This window comes from Mesoplodon mirus (assembly GCF_964341445.2).
Source record: "Mesoplodon mirus genome assembly, chromosome: 15".
Classification (NCBI taxonomy): Eukaryota; Metazoa; Chordata; class Mammalia; order Artiodactyla; family Ziphiidae; genus Mesoplodon; species Mesoplodon mirus.
In genome coordinates, this window is record NC_138991.1 from 36,443,727 (window position 1) to 36,466,015 (window position 22,289).

Below are 22,289 nucleotides of genomic sequence, written 5' to 3' on the forward strand. Positions count from 1 at the left end.
AAGAGTGTTATTGAGAACACTCAATTAGCCAGGGAATGGTTAAAATGGGCTTTGCTGTCCTCTAGTGGACAGTCAGATGCACAAAAGCATTAAAAAAAAAAAAATCATCAGGGGCCTCCCTGGTGGCGCAGTGGTTGAGAGTCCGCCTGCCGATGCAGGGGATGCGGGTTCGTGCCCCGGTCTGGGAGGATCCCATATGCCGCGGAGCGGCTGGGCCCGTGAGCCATGGCCGCTGGGCCTGCGCATCCGGAGCCTGTGCTCCGCAACGGGAGAGGCCACAACAGTGAGAGGCCCGCATACCGCAAAAAAAAAAAAAAAAAAATCATCAGTATACAGTACTGCTTTTTACTTATTTCCTATAAATTATAAAATCTGAGCACCCAGAACATGTGGCTTCATTAAAAGAAACAAACAAAAATCTGAAAGAGGGGCTTCCCTGGTGACACAGGGGTTAAGAATCCGCCTGCCAATGCAGGGGACACGGGTTCAAGCCCTGGTCCGGGAAGATCCCACACACCTCAAAGCAACTAAGCCCGTGCGCCAGAACTACTGAGCCTGAGCTCTAGCGCCCACGAGCCACAACTACTGAAGCCCGTGCGCCCAGAGCCCATGCTCCGCAACAAGAGAAGCCACCACAGTGAGAAGCCCGCGTACCACAATGAAGAGTAGCCCCCACTCGCCGCAACTAGAGAAAGCCCGCACTCAGCAATGAAGACCCAACACAGCCAAAAATAAATAAATAAAATTAATTTATATATATATTTTAAAAAAAACTGGAAGAGGTCTTGAGAATAAGCTTATTTAGCCTCATTTTAAAAACAGATTTACTGAGATATAATTTATATACTATCGACAACAAGTTCCCCCTGTAAAGGGTACAGTCAATGCCTTTTCATATATTTGCAGAGTTGTACAACTATCAACATAATCTTAACTTTAGAACACTTTCATCACCCAAAAAAGAAACCTTGTCATTCCCCATTCCCTACCCTAACCCACCAGTTCCCCGGCCCTAGGCAACCACAATCTTCTTTTGCTTTATAGATTTACCTATTCTGACATTTCATATAACATGTGGCCTTTTGTGACTGGCTTCTTTTACTGAGCATAATGCTTTCTAGCTTCATCCACATCCCAGCATGTAACAGCACTTCACTCCACTTAACTGCTGAGTAATACATCCATTTTGTTTATCCATTCAACAGTTGGCAGAAATTTGGATTGTTTCTGCTTTTTGACTATGCTGAATAACAAACACTGCTATGAATGTCTGTGCACATGTGTGTAATGTTCATTTATTATTTTTCGTGAAAAGAAAGTTTGCCCAAGGTCTCACAGTAATTTAGGGCCAGGTCTCCTGACCCCCAATCCAACGCTCCTGGCATTATACATTAGATCCTGTTTTATCCACTGAGTTATCCATCTAGACCAGCCTCGTCGCCAGCTAGCCTCTAATTTCGAGGGCGAAAACAATAGGCACTCAGATTTTAAAGAACATCTTAAGTATCCTCCCACTGCACAAAATTCCAGTCCAGAACATTAAAAAAAAAAACAAAACAAAAAAACCCCCCACCATATGGAAGAATTTTTAAAAACACAGGAACAGCAGCAAGATAAAGTTTTGACATACAACACGGTAGCATCAAATAAATACTCTGTTTCGCAGTACTGCTGGGAAGCTGGACACACTACGCTGATGAAAAAGTCCAATTCTTTAGCATATTTAAATAAAGTTGGGACCTAATTAGAAGTGGTAGAAGTGTGTATAATAAAATTAAGGGGAAGCCACCTTATGTGCAAGTCACCATTAATCCCTTTACCTAACAGTAAAAAGGCAATATATCTTGGCAAGAATATAATGAGGCTTCAGACCATATTCTTCCATAAAAGAACGTTTAAAATGGAAAAACAGATAATGAGGGACAAATGCACCCAAAGCAAACAGAGAACCTAACAGAACCCAGGATTTGGCCAAATTATACGTCTTTCCCATTTAATGCAAGAAAATGAAATAAACATTAAATATCTGAAATAATTGACTATTACAAAAAGGGATTTGAGAGATAATCTACTTTTACAAATAAGGAAACTGAAGCACAGATTAGGGACTGATATTAGCTCATGCAACAACCTAGTGCCAACTGAAAAAACCCTGGCCCATGCTAAGTGGAAACCTTCAAAGCAAAGGACAGTGGAAAATTTCAGAGCTGTGGTAAGGCTGACCTTCGGTGGGGAACTGCAGGGCATAATGCCATTTTAATGGAGAACATTGCTGAACTACTTAGTAGGCAGCCTAATTGATTTTCCAAGAAACTCTTCCATGTTTTCCATTTGTGTACTATGTGTCTGGGCCTCAAGGTTAAATCTGCAAAGTGCTCATATTTTCCTCCCCAATCAATCTAAGAATCGTCTCATATGACAAGCTAAAAAGAGGTTACTTCGCTATGGGGTTGAATACTAAAAAAGAACTTAAATGAGAACTCTACAGCTACTAGTTCCCAATGAGAAGAAAAATGTTATGAGTCAAGAAATGGCAAGGAAAGATTACATCAAGAAGAATACTAGGACTTCCCTCGCGATTCAGTGGTTAAGACTTCGCCTTCCAATGCAGGGGGCCTGGGTTCCATCCCTGGTTGGGGAGCTAAGATCCCACACATCTCCCTGGACAAAAATCCAAACCATAAAACAGTAGCAATATTGTAACAAATTCAATAAAGACTTTACATGTGTGAAATCTCTGAGTCTATGCCATGAATTAACAGTTAAACGTTTATCTAACTGAACCTTAGTTCTCTACTCACCTCTGACCCAACAGGTTCTTTCTTGTATCACATATCACTCTTGGCCTCAGGAAGAAACCCAGGGGAAACATGACAACTGTGTACAACTACCGGAGGAGCTTTAGAGAGTAAACTCATTCTGTGTAAACTCAGAGGGCAAAACAAGGACCAGCTGTCAATGATGAGAGGGCAATTTCAGCTCAATCTAACAAACATTATGCCCACCCGCCTTCCACAACCTAATTAATTTCTACCTGTTCTTCAAAAATCCAGCTGACAGATTCTCTTCTCTGGGAAGTTCTAAGTTGCCCTGGTATCCCTCACAGGAGAGCCAAGCACTGCTCTTTCTCACCATACTTGTCACTCTACTCCAACCATCTCTCACACTCAGAGTTCCTTGAGAGCAAGGACTTCTGGCTTCTACTTATGACCAAAACCCCAAGACTTTTGCACAATGACTGCCACAGGCAAGCCTTTACCAGATGTTTGTGAAAGAAAGGAAAGGAGGGGGCTTCCCTGGTGGTGGCCTGCTGATGCAGGGGACACCGGTTCGTGCCCCGGTCCGGGAAGATCCCACATGCCGCAGAGCGGCTAGGCCCGTAAGCCATGGCTGCTGAGCCTGCACGTCCTGAGCCTGTGCTCCGCAACGGGAGAGGCCACAACAGTGAGAGGCCCGTGTACCGCAAAAAAAAAAAAAAAAAAAAGGACGGAGGGAGGGAGGGAAGTCAAAAACAAGGGAAAGTATTCCACTGGATAATGGCTGGGAAAGCTCCCTTACTGTAGTGTTTTCAAATTCTTTTCTTCACAAGTAATCTTAAGCAGAAATCTAATACACAAAACAGAAAAAAATGGAGCTGCTAATTATCCTAAAAAAGAAAAACCAGAGACAGCATAATGTTCATCAATAAGGAATTAGGATGTTAAAAAAACAAAACAAAACAACAACAACAAAAAAACCCAAATAATACCAGGATAATCTATACGGACTGACAGAGCGAGAGGACAGATGCCTAGGATATGCTGAAGAGTGAAAAACTGCAGAATATTATGCAGAGGGTTCCATTCTGTAAAAATCCAACAAAACTATCTTTGTATGTACACAGAAACACGTCAAACTATTAAAGAGTGATATCCTTTGGGGGGGGTGAAACTAAAATGGGAATTGTCTCATATTATGTCTACCTCTCACATTTGATTTACTTACAATGAGCTACTTCTAAAATTAAAAAAAAAACAGAAAACTGGATTATACACATACAAAAAAATGAAGTTGGACCCTTACCTTATACTATATACAAAAATTAACTCAAAATGGATCAAAGATCTAAATGTAAAAGCTCAGACTACAAAACCTGTAGAAGGAAATACAGGAGGAAAGCTTCATGACATTGGATTTGACACCAACAGCAGAGGCAACAAAAGAAAAAATAGGTAAGTTGAACTTCATCGAAGTTGAAAACTTTTTTGCATCAAAAGACACCATCAACAGAATGAAAAAGCAGGGAATTCCCCGGCAGTCCAGTTGTTAGGACTCCACGTTTCCACTGCAGTGGGCACAGGTTCAATCCCTGGCCAGGGAACTAAAATCTCACGTGCTGCTCGGCACGGCTAAAAAAAAAAAAAAAAAAAAACTGAACAAGCAGCTCACGAAATGGGAGATTATATTTGCAAATCATGTATCTGATAAAGGATTAATATTCAGAACATACAGGGAACCCACACATCTCCCCACCCCACCCCCACAAAAAAATTTAAAAATAGCCAAATGACTCAGAAAGACATTTCCCCCAAAAGATAAGTAGCCAATAAGCACATGAAAAGACGCTCAACATCACCAATTATTAGGGAAATGTAAATCAAAACCACAAGGTATCACTTCACACTCATTAGAATGGCTACTATAAAAGAGACAGATAATTACAAGTATTGGCAAGGATGGGGAGAAATTAAGACCCCTGTACATTGCTGGTGAGAATGTAAAATGGTGCAGCTGCTATGGAAAACATTATGGCAGTTCCACAAAAAAATTAATAGAATTACTATGTGATGCAGCAATTCTACTCCTGGGTATATACCAAAAAGAATTTGAAGTAGGAACTAGAACAGATATTTGTACACCCATGTTCACAGCAGCATTACTGGATGTGAGGGTAATCTGACTGTGATGTCTGTCATCCCACTGATCACCAGAGTTGATTCAGCTGATATGGCTGGCTAAGTGGGTGTGCCCATCCTCCCTCACTATTCCACGTGCACCCCATCCCTCCTGAACCTTCAAGCTTGGTCAAAAAGGACAACCTTCGGGACTTCCCTGGTGGTGCAGTGGTTAAGAATCCGCCTGCCAATGCAGGGGACACGTGTTCAATCCCTGGTCCAGGAAGATCCCATGTGCCGCAGAGCAACTAAGCCTGTGAGCCACAACTACTGAAGCCTGGGTGCCTAGAACCCGTGCTCTGCAACATGAGAAGCCACCACAAGAAGCCCGCTCACCGCAACGAAGAGTAGCCCCCGCTCGCTGCAACTAGAGAAAACCCACGCGCAGCAACGAAGACCCAACGTGGCCAAAAATAAATAAATTAACTAATTAAAAAAAAAATGGTGGAAGTGACCCAAGTGTCTACCGATGGACCAATAAACAAAATGTGGCCTATAAACACAATGGAATATTACTCAGTCTTAAAAAGGAAGGAAATCCTGGCATATGCTACAATGTAGATAACTTTGAAGAAGTTAAATAAACCAGTCACAAAAGGACAAATACAGTATGATTCCACTTTATATGAGGTACCTAGGGTAGTCAAATTCATAGATACAGAAAGAAAATGATGGTTGCCAGGGATTGGGCAGGAGGGTGAAATGGGTAGTTTAGTGTTTAAAGGGCACAGTTTTGCTTGGGAAGATAAAAAAATTCTGGAGACGGATGGTAGTAATAGTTGCAGAACAATGTGAATGCACTTAATGACACAGAACCATACATGTAAAAGTGGCTAAGTTGTTCATTATGTATATTTTACAATTCTTAAAAATTTAAAAACCACCACCTTTTAAAAAAAGGAATTAGCTCTGGTAAAGTGGGAGGGTGGACTCTGACACACTATCCAGCTCTACAGGCAGGGCTGTGCTCCACAGACCAGTTTGAAAACTACAACATTTGGAGAAAGTGATAAAGATCAAACACTGGTTAGGGAACAGTGTTTATGTAACTAAAAAGCATAGGGTTAGATAATTTTAAAACCAGATCACATACTTCTACGCAGTCATAAAACTACATATTCATTAGCTAAATACCTTTGCTTCCTCTGCCATTTTTTTCTCTTCATCCACCTCTTCAGTCTTTGCTGAATCTTCACTTTGGAGTTTTCTTCTCTTTTGCTTGGGAGCCATGAAGCCTTGGAGAAATTTCTTTATGACACTGGCTTGAAGGGCGATCACACACTCGCCAAAATCCTTCAGTTTCTCTAGTGAGATCACCTACAGAAAAAGATTTAAAAACCAGACTGAGTAAAAGGCCAAGAGAAAGATGAAAGCAGACAATCCTCGATTAAATTCAAATCAACCTAGACCCAAACTGGTCACATAACATTAATTTAACTGGGTTCCTCAGTTCAATGGATGGCTTATGCATTTGAAAGTAGCCGACTACTTGGATTCCCTGATGAAGGGATCCATGGGAGGCTGAAACTTGCTCTACTTAAAGGAAGTTACTGAACTCATTCATACACTCAGTGACTGAGTGCCTACTACGTGCAAATGACAGTCTCAAGGCAAAGAAAAACTGAGAAGGAAAGTAAAAATTTACCAACCTAACAGCTTACAACCTATAAGCCAGATAATACATTTTACACACTTGATCTCATCTAAGCCTCACATTTATTTTATGGATGAGGAAGCATAAGCTAAATCACTTTAATCCAAATCATGCTCTTAAGGACTGAAACTACCTTCTCAGTCACACAACACATGCCAATTAAAAAAATACCATTTTAGGGGCTTCCCTGGTGGCACAGTGGCTGAGAGTCCGCCTGCCGATGCAGGGGACACGGGTTCGTGCCCCGGTCTGGGAGGATCCCACATACCGTGGAGCGGCTGGGCCCGTGAGCCATGGCCGCTGAGCCTGCGCTCCGCAACGGGAGAGGCCGCAACAGTGAGAGGCCCGAGTACCGCAAAAAACAAAAAAACAAAAAAAACAAAAAAAAAAACAAACCATTTTATAACTACAAAGAGAAACAAAGAATGATGATAATCCAACGTTAGCAAGGTGTGGGCCCGGGTTTGGCACAAAGTAGGCAACTGATAGATATTTGCTAAATAAACAAAAAAGTAACTAATATTTGAAACAGGCAAAATTCTTTTGGTTGAGTAATTCCTTAAAAAAAATCTTTAAGAATAAAGACTGTTAAACCTTTTTCCCAGGGAATGTACCAAGAATTCATAACCAGACTAATGAAAAAAAGTTACATATATAAGATGCATATATAATTTGTTAATTCTAATAGCAAAGAAATAAAAATACAAAAGTCTGGCAGTAAAAGATTTACCATATCAACTCCATGTGTTATTATGTACCCCAAAGTGACATTAACAAAAAAAATTCTACAGTGATAACCCATGGACAGTGTTCTCCAATCTTTTCTCCTGCTTTGATACCTAAAATCTAATGTGGGACACAGGGTCTCTTTAACTGTTTCACCTATAACACTTAAGGGTCCTTCTGAACAGTAAGCGATAAGACTACAAAAGTGCCTTCACTGAAATGTACCTGTTTAACAGCATGAGTGCTGCCCAACACAAGTATAACTCTACTGAGCTGATCAAGTATATAGAGAATGAACAAAAGCAGGATACACAAATGTTTCATACCTTACAGCACAGGCATCACATGGGAATGGATAGGTTAAATAATGTTATATGACTAAGACTCCAGGACTAGTTTTCATTCAACTTAATAGAAAAGCTCTTTTTGAACAAAGGTTCTGAGCCAACTATTAGATTTTCCTGGATACCAACAGAATATAACAAAGGAAAAGTATCATATGTACATAGAGAATTTAGGGTTCCACATGTGTCTTTCAAGACAAATGCAAATATGATTCCCAGGGTCATCTAGGAAAATCAAGAACAATAAATATCAGGGAACAATTCCAAATTGAGTTTCCTTGAGTAACATTTCAAAGGGTGTTTTCCTTATATTCTTACCCGAGCTTCAAATTCTGATGTTTCTTCCACATAACCAAGTCCTCCCTTTTGTAACCTTGTTGCAACTTCAATGAGATCACTACGAAGGAAGTTTAAAAGCTCCTGGTTGCCATCACAGGATTTTAGACCCAAATTTGGCTTTCGGGCCAGATGAATAGAATGAATAATGTCCTGGTACCTAGAAAAGTTGAGGCAAAGGGGAGGAGGAATAAAGGAACTTTAAAAAATGGTCTATTAATTTCAATTACTTGAATGACATGTTTTATTTCTAGAAGACTTATTTAGATCCTTTTCACCTCTCGTTTAATAGTCTCATGTTTCTCACACAAAATTTCAAATTTCTCTTATTCTTGATTCACTTAAAAAACATACATTTTGTTCTGTATATGGTAATTCCAGTATCTGAAGTGTGTTTCTTTACCTAGCTCTCATTCATGGTAACTGGTTTGTGTGGTTTTTTTGGGGTGTTTATTGTTTTTGTTTTTTTACCATGAGTTTCTTGATATTTTATCTGTGGCAATTCTTTGAGGCCTGGTTTGAAGTTATGCTCCTCCAGGGACAGTGTGCATTTGCTTATGTTAGTTGCCAGAAATTGCTACCAACCGGAGACCAACTTTGAATCGTCTGCCTGGAATTCTTCACAACACAGAAGAAACATGAATTTGAGCTGAAAACCTATACAAGGACCTTCAGAGTTCACTTTCACACTAAAGATTAACCTTTTGAGGTCACAGTAATAAAGACTCTAATAAGACTCTCTACCCTGGATTCTCCATAAGCTTCACTGTTGGCTTCTTACACCAAAAACTAATGTTCAAGGTCATCGAAGTTGAGTACTAAGTTTCCTTTTCATGCTTAATAATAAGGAGTTTTAATATTATTTTCCTCTGACTATAACTTCATTGTGTCTCACTGGTGTTCTTTTTTTTTTCTTGCGGTACGCGGGCCTCTCACTGTCGTGGCCTCTCCCATTGTAGAGCACAGGCTCCGGACGCACAGGCTCAGCGGCCATGGCTCACGGGCCCAGCCGCTCTGTGGCATGTGGGATCTTCCCGGACCGGGGCACGAACCCGTGTCCCCTGCATCGGCAGGCGGACTCTCAACCACTGCGCCACCAGGGAAACCCTCACTGGTGTTCTTATAAAGGATTCTGCTTTCACTGCCTTCTATCACATAATTTCCCCTTTATTTTCTTCTTTGATCTAAGTGTTATCAAGACAAGACTATTCTGAATACAATTTTAATTCATTTATACATTAAGCAGTGGACCAAAACCAATGATGTACCCATTATCACTCTCAAAAGTGTCTCAAAATTGCAGAGTATGTACTGAACAGAATTTTCCTTCTCTCCTCAATTAAACCTAAATTCCAGCACGAAAGCATGCAGATATTAAAGGTGGCCTTGGGCTTCCCTGGTGGCGCAGTGGTTGAGAGTCCGCCTGCCGATGCAGGGGACACGGGTTCGTGCCCCGGTCTGGGAAGATCCCACATGGCGTGGAGCGGCTGGGCCCGTGAGCCATGGCCACTGAGCTTGCGCATCCAGAGCCTGTGCTCCGCTACGGGAGAGGCCACAACAGTAAGAGGCCCACATACCTCAAAAAAAAAAAAAAAAGGTGGCCTTAAGGCAAAACCTATCCCAGCTTTGATAGAAACAACTGCTAGAACAGGAGGGACACTAGCAAATCTAGATGGCACTGATATTGATGCTAATTTTGTAGGCAGGTTTTTTTGTGTGGTTTCTCTTGGAGATATAATTCACATAACATTAAACTCACAATTTTAAAGCCTATACTTTCAGTGGTTTTCACATTTTAGAAGCATCAAAACTACCTAATTCCAAAACATTTTCATCACGCCATAAAGAAATCCCATACGGGTTAGCAGTCACTCTCAATTCTCCCCATCCCTCATCCCCTGGCAACCACTAATCTATTTTCTGACTATAAATTTGCCTATTGTGGATGTCTCATATAAATGAAATCACACAATATGTGGCCTTTCTGTGTCTGGCTTCTTTGACTCAGCAAAACGTTTGCCCACTTTCTAGGATATTTCATTACTTTGTTCCTTTTTATGGCTGAATTTATGGATATACCACATTTTGTTTATCCATTCATCAGTTGATGAATATTTAGGTTGTTTTCATTTTTGGTGCTACTCTGGATACCGACAGAATACTTCTGAATATCAACCAATGTGGAACTGCATTTACAAGGCTGCCTAACTACAATCAGGCTCTCAGTCTGGTGGTGTATGGTGTGTTAGTCAATGAATAATCCTGCTATCCTGTATATACATCGTTTAAAAGCATACTCTTCCAAACAAGCATGAGGCGTCAAGAAAATATCAAACAACGGGACTTCCCTGGTGGTCCAGTGGGTAAGACTCCATGCTCCCAATGCAGGGGGTCCAGGTTCAATCCCTGGCCGGGGAACTAGATCCCACATGCATGCCACTTATTCTAAGAAGCATGCATGCCGCAACTAAAGATCCTGCATACCACAACTAAACAAGCCACAGCGAAGATCCCACGTGCTGCAACTAAGACCCCGCGCAGCCAAAATAAATAAATAAATATTTTAAAAGAAAAAGAAAATACAAACAACAAGAACATAAAAGAGTTACAGACTTTTTAAATTTTCACTTAAGCTTTTATGTATAAACAACAACAAAAAAACCCCCTAAGGTATGTATAATATCTAATGCTGAAGAGGAGATATGAGAAGCGAGATGAAAACCCTTACCTCTTCTCTAGTCTCTCTTTAAGCTGACTTTCTCTTATTCCCTGAGGGTGAAGGCAGTTTAGCAACTCATCCAGTTCCTTTTGACTGTCACATAAAAACCTGTAGGGGCAAAAAACCAAAAACAAAAAACCAAAAAAAACCCCGTTAACTCTGAAATAAAAGAGAAGAATCAAACATTAAGAAAGGGATCTAGGGTTGGTGGTGGGAGTTGGGAAAGCAGAATTCCAACCTTGCTCAGAAGTAGAACAATTTACTGTTTCCATGAGACCTAATGTTAACTTTATCTTAGGACACTGGAGCCAATGTTTCCTACTAAAATGTAATATGAGGGGACTTCCCTGGCGGTCCAGTGGTTAAGGCTCCAGGCTTCCACTTCAGGGGGCATGGGTTCGATCCCTGGTCGGGGAACTAAGATAAGATCCCACATACCGCTCAGAGCAGGCCCAAATAAATAAATAAGCAAACAAACAAACATATAAATAAATAAAAATAAAATGTAATATGAGACAAATTTTATAAAGTAAATAGGCACACTTGTCCATATCCCTTTCACAGAGTAAAGTTATATCAAAAAATAAAAGACAAAAGGTCATTTTCATTAAACTAAAGGTGATCATAGCTAAAGCAGTTAATGCGATCACAAAAGTAGAAGGGACCCTCTCAAAACCTAGCTCCCTGCCTAAAAGCAGGATAGACACAAAGGAAGATTAATGGCTATATTTACAATTCCTTATTCTTTAATAAAGATGAAAATCCTAAATACTTCTTATTCCCAAGCAGAGACTGAAAGGCATTTCCAATGCTATATAAGATCTATCATATAATATACAAAGTTACATTACAAGGAAAAAATAAAATTCTAAACCTTAAAGCAAACATATACTTATAAAAAAATCAAGTCTGCTTTTAAAGCAATGAGCTTACAGATCCAAGAAATCAAAATCACACAAAATGCTCTTAATAGATAATCACTAACTCACTGGTTTCACTATATAGATTATTTTCTTAACACTGAAAAAGAAAAAGAAAGAGCAACCAGATGAATGCTCACATTACCATAGATTCTGTCCCTGTTTGGGTATAGTGGTCTCTACAGCAATTTCTGTAGCTGGTCCATGTTGTGTGTTCATGCTTACATTTTTGCCTAGGTTTGCTTTCTTACCTAAGAAAAATTTATACATTAGGCTGAATATAGTACATACTCGATTCCTAGTTTCAAACCTAAGCAGTACACAGTGCAAATTCAACAACCAATAACACAGATGCTGCCTATTAAATATATCCATATGTACAGTAGATGCTAATTTCTCTTAAACATCTTACATACAGCACATTATCTGAGACAGTTGCTCTCTATACAGCTGAACAGGCAAAGTTTAAGAGTATCACAAGTTATTGCAATAGAATGGAGAGAGATGACTAAATGTCTCAGAGCAAATAAATAATCTGTTCCTTGTACGTGATGCTTAGCACAAAGGCATCTGTGGTGAAGTAGACACAACTGAAATATATAAAACTACTACAAACTTACCCCTGGAGGCTTCAAATGTCAAATATGATTAGCTTTTTTGTAAACCAGCTCCTGTATACTAATATATGACATTACTATAGATAGATCTTAAGCCAGTATTTGAGGCCTTACCTAATTCTACAACTGGTTCTCTCCCCTGCTCCCTTCTCTCCCCTCTAACCTGCAGCATCTTCCCTGCAATACTAACACATAACCTTGTTTAGTCTTTTCAGTCAGTAATTCTGAAGAGACTCTGCCATGCTGGAACTAGAAAACATGAAGGAACAACATCCACCAGGATGCTCTAGAAGTGAAGGGATGTAGATGCCAGTCTTCTCCCGAGAGCTGTAACTGTGTGGACCTGATTTCTGAAAATAGCCATTAAGCTTTTGAGACACATAAAATTACAGTCCTTCATCCCACTGGAATCTCTCTCAAGTCTGAAGATCCTAACTTCGTATTTACTGCCCTCACCTGAGTATATACAAAGTCTACCAAAACTAGACTTTTCTACTAAGTACTACAGTCTAACAAATAACATAATTCAACAAGAAAATGCCTTAAATTTTAAGTTTTGGGCTATATACTAATTTCCTTATTTAATGATTCTGTGAGTTTAAAAGTTTGGGTTATGAGTTTCTCTAAAATGAAAGAAAACTACTTTTTGAGAAGCAATTTTCATTAGGTTATATAAAGTACAGCTGGAAGGAAGCTTATGTATCATCTAACGTGATGGTTCGTAACAGAAAGCCATGCTGCCTCCTAGGGAACATTTGGCAATATCTGGTGACATCTGGTTGTCACTAATGGCATCCAGTGGGTATAGGTCAGGGATGCTGCTAAATAACTTACAACACATAGGACAACCCCCCACTACAAAGAATTATCTGGCCCAAAATGTCAACAACAGTGAGGCTGAGAAAACTTGATCTAACCTAACCATCTGGTATTTTTAAATTTAAAATTTTTCTTTTAATTTCTTTCTTGGGGGGAAAAAAAGAAATATATATATATATATACACACATTCACACACACACACATTCACATACACACACATCTATGTATAGGTCAAGAAAGAATACATACACACACATATATATATTTAGAAAAGTACACTTTTCTATTTTACAAACTGAACATACTCATGTAACCAGAACCCAAGTCAAGAAGAACATTATCAGTGCCCCTTATGACCCTTCTCAGTCACTTATTTCTAGTTACATATTTGCTGTGTTTCTCCTCACTAGAATTTTAGTTAATTGACATTCAGGACCTTTTATGTCTTGTTTGCTATCTTCTTTCACAGCACATGAAAAATTGGTTGGCAAATAAGAGATGCTCCATAAATATTAAATAAATGAATTTTTAAAGTGGAGGAAAAAGACACATAACAGCCTTCTTGACCCCTTACCTCAATTCCAGCCCTTGAAGTACCTACAAAGAGACTTCCAAGGAACAAAGTTTGAAAACTACTTGTATAAATCTAATACCCAAATATCCTAATATTCAAGTTCTTTATCTTTTCACGCTATGCCTGGAACAAAGTCGATAATCAAATGTTAAGTTTCCTTCCTTCTGCTATGCATTTCACATCTTCCCACCTCACTCAAATAAATCTACCTAAGAAGGCAATAAAGAAATTTAGAAAGTGAAAAAAAGTGACAGAGGAAAGACAGTCTTAATATTGACCCTACTTGAGCAGGGTAAACTAACTAATAGATATACATACTACGGGGACAGTAATCCTCATCAGCAGAGTCTGCGTGGTCTTTTCGGTGATGGTTGAATCGGTAGTCAATGCTGTCATGTACCCAGCCTTTCTCAATGAACAAACCTGGAACTTCATCTGAGAAGAGCCAGTATCTACAAATCACAACCACATGTTATGTGTTAGTGAAAGATCATGAGCACAGGATGACTTCATTGTTGAGGAAGATGATTACAGAATATCACTGAACATTCAGCAGATACAAATCCTAAAGTAAAGCACAGAATACTAAAATTTTGGGAATTTGAGATTCACTTAATATCTGTAATTTTTATAACTTCTAATATTTCACTACTTTAGGTTCCACACAATGTATGCATTTAAAATACCTTACCATTTTTAAAGACTTCTATTAGGATTACATTTCTCCTATCACCAAAATTTAAGCTTCGTATCTGTGGTATCTTTGAGGACAGGGTCATGTCTTTAACTTCGTAACCCTAGCATTTGGCACAGTAAATATTCAAATAAATGTGTGATGAGCAATTCTGTTTCCAATATCCACGAACAGGGAAGCTTGTCTAGTCTTAGTACTAACTAGCAACAATATAGCAGCCCTAAAAGATGATAAAAGTTAAGTTTAATAACTCACCTATTATGGTTTCGATCTGTACCAATTGGAGTCCTACGCATGACTAGTTTTGCTCTGGCAATTCCTTCCTGGAAAGCCTTCTCAGCAGCTGCTTTGTGCTTTCGTATTCGTTCTTCTTCAGCTTCACGTTCTAGTTTCACTGTTAAAGATAAAATGAATCAATTAAGTTTTTTCCTAGTAAATTCTACTCTTACAAATTTAAGTAAGATATGGAGTGAAACGTGCCTGGTATTAAGTAGAAATCTTAGTTTCCTTCTCCTAATTCTAAACTGTTATAAGAAATAATGTGTAAGGCAGCAATTTCTATCTGGTCCTTCTATGTTCTTTGAATTTTGGTGATGTCTCAGCCATCAACTCAGTGCAAAATCTTTTCTCTCCAAAATTTAACTTCTTATTAGTTTTATAATAAATTAATTTTATTTTATTGATAATTTTAAATGTAAAGTTAAAATAGTCCTTAAACGGAATTAACTGAAATATTTTCTGACAGGACCAGCCACAGGATCCTCAAAATGATCAGGATGAATAAAACCGAAATAGCTATTTCAAAATAAAACATATTTCAGTCCTGAGGAATTCAGAAAAAGAATTGAGAAAGCAAGGGCACGGAAGCATCAGCAGATAATAGTAATTATTGCCTCTTTAATACTATTCTTTGACTTATTCAGCAAGTTGCTACTGTTAATGATGAAAAAAAGTTTTAATCAATTTATTTCTGATCATTCATTTTATAAGTTTATTCTACCCAGATAGAAATTTTCCTCAATAATGAAAGACACCCAGGAATCTTTCCTTTTAAGTTTTTCCATAACTGTCACAAATTTTGATACTGTAAGTAAAGGGCACTGCTATTTACAATGCCAGCAATTTTACTGCTGGTACTCTACTGATGACAACATCCACAATGTAGCAAGAATCTGGAAAATGCATCAGTCTAAAGATGTTACTTAAAAATTTAAGACAAATTTCATCTATTTAAAACCAATATGGGGGAATTCCCTGACAGTTCAGTGGTTAGGACTCAGTGCTTTCACTGCCGTGGGCCCAGGTTCAATCCCTGGTCAAGGAACTATGATCCCGCAAGCTGCACAGTGCGGACAAAAACCAAAACAGAACGGTATGGCATTTGTTACTTTTAATAAATGGTTTTCTAGCCTGAACAGAGTTGTACGTTTGCAACAATGATTACAGTAGAAATCAGTACAAAGGTAAATGACAAAAAGAGTAATGGCCAAATCACAATAAAGGAAAAGCTCCTTCTCTTGCAGGTACAAACAAACAAAAAACAATCTAGGGAAAGTCATCAAAAAAAAAAAAAAAAGGGCCTCCCTGGTGGCGCAGTGGTTGAGAGTCCACCTGCCGATGCAGGGGATACGGGTTCGTGCCCCGGTCTGGGAGGATCCCATATGCCGCGGAGCGGCTGGGCCCGTGAGCCATGGCTGCTGAGCCTGTGCGTCCGGAGCCTGTGCTCCGCAACGGGAGAGGCCACAACAGTGAGAGGCCCGCGTACAGCAAAAAAAAAAAAAAAAAAAAAAAAGACCAGGGCTTCCCTGGTGGCGCAGTGGTTAAGAATCTGCCTGCCAATGCAGGGCACACGGGTTCGTGCCCCGGTCCGGGAGGATCCCACATGCTGCGGAGTGGCTGGGCCCGTGCGCCATGGCCGCTGAGCCTGCGCGTCCGGAGCCTGTGCTCCGCAACGGGAGAGGCCACAACAGTGAGAGGCCCGAGTACCACAAAAAAAAAAAAAAAAAAAAAAAAAAGACCAAATTTAGTTCCAGAGGTTACAGTACTGAGCTAGACATCAAAAGACCTGAACTCTAATTCAAATACTATCCTTGGCAAAGTATTGATATTTATTACATATTTTATAATTACATTACAGGGACTTCCCTGGTGGTCCAGTGGTTAAGAATCCACCTTCCAATGCAGGAGACGCGGGTTCAATCCCTGGTTGGGGAACTAAGATCCCACATGCCACAGGGCAACTAAGCCCGCGTGCCGCAACTACTGAGCCCATGCGCTCTAGAGCCCACGTGACACAATTAGAGAGAAGCCCGAGTGCCAAAACTAGAGAAGCCAGCACGACACAATGAAGATCCCACGTACCACAACTAAGACCCGACGCAGCCAAATAAATAAATAAAATTTAAATATATATATAAATATATTATATATTTATAATATTGTTTCTTGTTTCTCTATGTCAATAATCAACTTATTTCTGGCTTCTCAATTCTATTCAAGACACTGTGGTATTGGTGTAAAGACACACATAGCCAGAAATAAGTTGATGTGTCCAAAGTCAAATTAACTCAAAATGAATCAAAGACCTAAATGTAAGAGCTAAAACTCTTAAGACTTTTAGAAGAATACACAGGAGTAAACCTTCATGACCTTGGATTTGGCAGCAGATTCTTGCATTTGACACCAAAACCACAACCAACCAAAGAAAAAAATAAATAAATTGGATGTCATCAAAATTTTAAAAATTTGTGCTTCAATGGACACTATCAAGAAAGTAAAAAGACAACAAACACAAAATGGGGGAAAATCTTTTTGGATCATGTATCTTAAGGGATTTGTATCTAGACTATATAAAGACCCCTTGTAATTCGATAATAAAAAGACAAATAACCCAATTTGAAAATGGGCAAAAGATCTGAATTAATATCCTCCAAAGAAGATATACAAAAGACAAATAGGCACAAAAGAAGATGACATCATTAGTCATCAAGGAAATGCATATCAAAACCACAATGAGATACCAATTCACAATCACTAGAATGGCTATAATCAGAATCACAGAATAACAAGCTTTGGCAAAGATGCAGACAAGTGGAGAAATTACAACCCCCAGTTACCACTGGTAGGAATGTAAAATTGTGCAGCCACTTTGAAAAACAGTCTAGGACTTCCTCAGTTAAACCTAGTTACCGTATGATCCAGCAGATCCATCCCTAGGTATATATACCCATGAGAAATGAAAACATATGTCCACACAAAAACTTGTACACCAATGCTTGCAGCAGCATTATTCATAATAGCCAAAAATGATTAAAACAAACCAAACGTTCATCAACTGATAAATGGATAAAAACAAAATGTGACACATCCAAACAATGGAATAATATTCAGCCATAAAAAGGAATTAAGTACTGAGACATGCTACAGCCTGAAACTTGAAAACATGGTAAGTGAAAGAAGCCAGTCACAAAAGACTACATACTTATTATACAGCTCCACTGATATGATGTATCAGAATAGGCAAATATAGAGATAGAGCAGTGGACGGTGATTGCTTAGGGCTGGGGAGGATGGGTATAGCTAAAGGGCATGGGGTTTCTTTTTGAGGTGATGAAAATGTTCTAAAATTGACTATGATAAAGGCTTCAAATATTTGTGAATATATTAAAAAACAATGAACTGTACAATAAACGTGGATGAATAGTATAGTATGTGAATTATTTCTTAATAAAGCTGTTTTTTAAAAAGTTCAGACTTAATGGTGCTATGAAAGCCCCAAATTTTTATTTCCTTACATCTTAATACGGGAAAGATTAATATCTAAGTTGGCAACTGTGCTGAGGGCTTCAAATACCTTGTCATTCATTTGTTATGACAATCTTAAGCATATGAGGAAACAGAGGTATGGATAAGCAACTTGCTCAAGGAACTATAGCTAAGTCACAGGTATCCAAGTCAGCCCACTCCCAGGTCATATATTATTTCCACTATGTCTGTTTGTGGATTTGGTCCTTTACTAAGCCAGAAAAAATGCCAACATCACACTAATCCAAGTCAAACTATCATTAACTGCAGAATGTCAGGCTGAACACTCCTGCTAGAATCTTACATACCTAGAAGGGTCGGGTTATTACACACAGAAATAACTAAAAAGTTGTGACAAAGACGCTACCATTACCTCAGTTATTCCCTTCCTTCTACTATCTTCTAAAGGGCTTCCCCTTTTCTCTCAACACAAGATTTTACCTTTCATTTCTCTCTCCTGAATTTCCCGCTCCTTCTTAGCCTGAATGGCAAGCAGCCGTCTGCTCTTCACGGCACTGATCATGTCTTCAGCTTCCATATCTACCTGGGGCTCAAACTTCACGACTTCTTTTTTCCTATCAGCTTTGCCTAACCCATTCTCCTCTTTTCCATTTTCTTTATTTCTGGCTTCCATTTCTTTCCGTTTCTGTTTCTCTGCTCTCTTCTTATCATTTTCTTCCTTCAATACAGCAAGCCGTTCCTTCCATAACTCTGCAGACATCTGCTGCCTGGTCTCCATGTGGTCCTGCACTGAGTATGTCATGAGAATCCGGTGGCAGAGTGCTGTCAAGATCTGCAGTTTCTCTTCTGATGTTAGCTCAAAAAATTCAGAGGTCTCCAGCTTTTCTAGGAACTCATCTTGTACCTCATTGTCTTCAAATGGTGCTGAATCTTTGTTGTCATCTGTGTCTGAGCCCTCACTTTCTTCCTGAATGTCAGATTTGCGCAAGCAGAGCCGAACCAGCTCTGAAACAGAATGCAGAGTCAGAGGGATTTCTGACAGCTTCATTCCCAATTCACCATAGTCTTCTGCTATTTCATCTTGTAACAAGGTCTGTAAGAGGATGACCAACACTCTATTCAGGTATAAAAAGCCACCCTTTTCTGCACTCAAGGCTTCCATAAGGGACACAGCAGTAATAGGATACTGAGCATCTGGTAAGAGTAACCCAGAATAACAGCTCAAGAACTCCACCACCATGGCCACATCCCCAAAGAGTGTATTGGGCAGCCCTTCAGGGGTATCCACCAATTTAAATGTTGGAAGGTTTTTGCCAGTTAACTCTTGGTCCTCGTACCGCTTCTGTTTCTCTAGTTTCTCGAGCATTTCTTTCTCTCTCCGTTCCTTGGCTTTCTCCTTCAACTTTTCTTTCAGCTCCTCTCGTTTCTTTTTCAAATATTCTTTGCGCTGCTCTTCAGACATAGAAGCCCATCTCTTTTTGTGCTCTAGAAGCTCAAAGCGTTTTTGAACAATACTTCGCAATTCTTCTGGGAGACGAGCTCTATCTTCACTAGAGAGGAGACGAGCTGTTTTGGAGATAACACAGGACAGGGCACTCTTCTTGTCCTCCCTGTCTTTGTTTTCTTTGTAGTAGGCAATAAGGTGGAGGGCAGCAGGAGGCAGATGCTTATGAGGTTTACTAGAGGACCTAGGTGTGCCCCCAGAATTCCTCGGGGCTCGTGTCACCTTCTGAGTGCCTTTGGCCATGTCCAACAAAGTCATCTGCTTCATTTTGGTTTTAGGAGTCTTCAAGCCCTTTTTGGGAGATCTGGAATTCCCTGTGGATTTCTGTCCATTCAGGATGCCTTTGCTTCTGCCCTTTGCTTTCAAAGGTTTGTCACTATGCTTCCCTGATTTCTTGCCAGGTGGGCCTTTCTTAGGAATGTGAAAGTTAGCATGTAGCTTGCTGGGCGACATCATCTTCATCACTTCTTCCAGATGCTCTTCTGGAGATTTGGAATTCTTTGAGTTCTTCACTTTGAGTGGTGAGCCATTCAAGGATTTCTTCAAGTGTACATGACACCATAACTTAGGATTTAGTGGTGAACTGAGAGAAGAGTTGTCTGTCTTGGATTTCTTTGAGGGCTTCCTGTCTGGAGATCCAGTATTCTTCCTCTTAGTAGAGGGGTTGAGAGTCATGTACTAGAATTTAAGAACAGGAGCAAAAATAATTTTAAAAACTAATTTAAAGAAGCAATATTTAAGCATCCTAAAGGCCCTCTTCCCCATCTATTCAGGTAAAGCTACATATTCATTTCTCTTCATAGACACTCTGTCCCTGAAAAAAACAAAGCCATGAATGTTAGCTAATGTTTTAGCCATATCAACACAAAATTCTCTTGATACTCAGACTTAAAAATCTATACTCCGGGACTTCCCTGGCAGTCCAGTGGTTACAATTCCATGCTTTCACTGCAGGGGGCATGGGTTCAATCCCTGGTCGGGGAACTAAGATCCCGCATGTCGTCGATGTGGCCAAAAAAACCATCTATACTCCAATATTAGGCATTTTTTGCTATATAACTAGTTTGCTGCCTATATATAGATTAGCAGTTCTTAAATACCTTAACGAAATCTATGAACTCTTTCCCCAGAAACATACAAAAATCATGTATACAATTTCAGAGTCCATGGGTCCCAGACTAAGGATACTTGATCTAGATAATGTCAACATCTGAGGAATTTTAAAATTATTGCTCGAGACAGGATTGTATTTTTATCCTTTAAACCTTTGGTACAACTAGGGGTATTCTATGTTTAGAATGGTAGAAAGTACACCATTTAAGTATTTTTGTTTAAATTCAGAAGCATATTTTCTTATTAAGAGTATCAGTAAGTATACTAACGACAACAAAACACTGCTCACAAATAAGCAGCCCTCCTGATCCTGGCTCCTTAACCTCCTCTCTGTCCTCGCCCCACACTTCAAGAACTCTTTCCCACGAATACATTATTAACTACAAGCCCAATAGGACTTCCCTGGTGGCGCAGTGGTTAAGAATCTGCCTCCCAATGCAGGGGACATGGGTGCGAGCCCTGGTCCAGGAATATCCCACATGCCACAAAGCAACTAAGCCTGTGCACCACAACTACTGAGCCTGGGCTCTAGAGTCCACGAGCCACAAGTACTGAGCTCATGTGCCACAATTACTGAAACTCGCGCACCTAAAGCCCGCGTTCCACAACAAGAGAAGCCACTGCAATGAGAAACCTGCGCACTGCAATGAAGAGTAGCCCCCGTTCGGCACAACTAGAGAAAGCCCACGTGCAGCAATGAAGACCCAACGCAGCCAAAAATAAACAAACAAAGAAGCAAATAATAAATAAATTTATTTAAAAAAACAAAACTACAAGCCCCGATAACTTCTCAAACTCACACAATTCTCTCTTGATCATCCCCTCACATCTTTCAAATCCACTCCCTTTAGTACCCCAACTCTGCAATCCTTCAATCCCAGCAGGACCCTTACATCAGTTAATTCTATCACATTTTCACAAGTCTCACTTCTTTGTCCTTCTTAACTCAGGTTAAGTTCCACAGTCAGTCATTCCAATCAATCTTGCATAAACCTACGGTTCCCTCGTCTCTCTTGCTCTATTGTATCAAGTTACTCCTAGCCTGCACTTGTTCAGCTTAAACATGACTAGAATAAAAGACACAATGACAGTGTGTGGACTTATTTTAAATTCATAATCAGGTACCTCAGATGGATCCTGAATGCCACTCAGTAATCACAATATATTCCCTTAGTCCATTTACCTTCTCACTCTCCTGGATATACATCTTTTCCTATCTCCTAAAATCTCTACCTTATCCCCATTATACAGAATTAGTTAATTAGTTAATAGGTTAGAACCCAGTCAGCCTGCCATTGTTTCTGTTTAAATGTGCATTAAAACAAAACCAAAAACACTGTTGATTTTGATGCTTTAAAATATAATTACAAAGAAAAAAAGCCTGGCAGTTAAAACACATACTACATGAAATAATAGCCAAGCAATGAAAAAGTATAGCCAATTCAAAAAACGTTTTTTTTTGTTTCAAGTGATAGGGAGAAAGACTAGATAACCCCTAGAATACTTGACTTCTATTACCAAAAGCAGCTAAGCACATAAAAGGCACTCAGAGGGCTTCCCTGGTGGCTC

The 22,289-nt window shown here is 39.6% G+C and overlaps 1 protein-coding gene across 1 annotated transcript in view; it reads right to left on the reverse strand.

The window, feature by feature from the left end:
* BAZ1B (bromodomain adjacent to zinc finger domain 1B) overlaps positions 1-22,289 on the reverse strand; it is a 67,734-nt gene that overhangs the window by 11,103 nt on the left and 34,342 nt on the right. The window contains exons 7-13 of the mRNA XM_082600380.1: positions 18,584-20,285; positions 14,594-14,732; positions 13,963-14,096; positions 11,779-11,884; positions 10,723-10,821; positions 7,977-8,154; positions 6,069-6,251 (exon numbers count right to left, since the gene is read on the reverse strand). Coding sequence (XP_082456506.1) covers positions 6,069-6,251; positions 7,977-8,154; positions 10,723-10,821; positions 11,779-11,884; positions 13,963-14,096; positions 14,594-14,732; positions 18,584-20,285 — 2,541 coding nt within the window. The remainder of the gene's footprint in view (positions 1-6,068; positions 6,252-7,976; positions 8,155-10,722; positions 10,822-11,778; positions 11,885-13,962; positions 14,097-14,593; positions 14,733-18,583; positions 20,286-22,289) is intronic.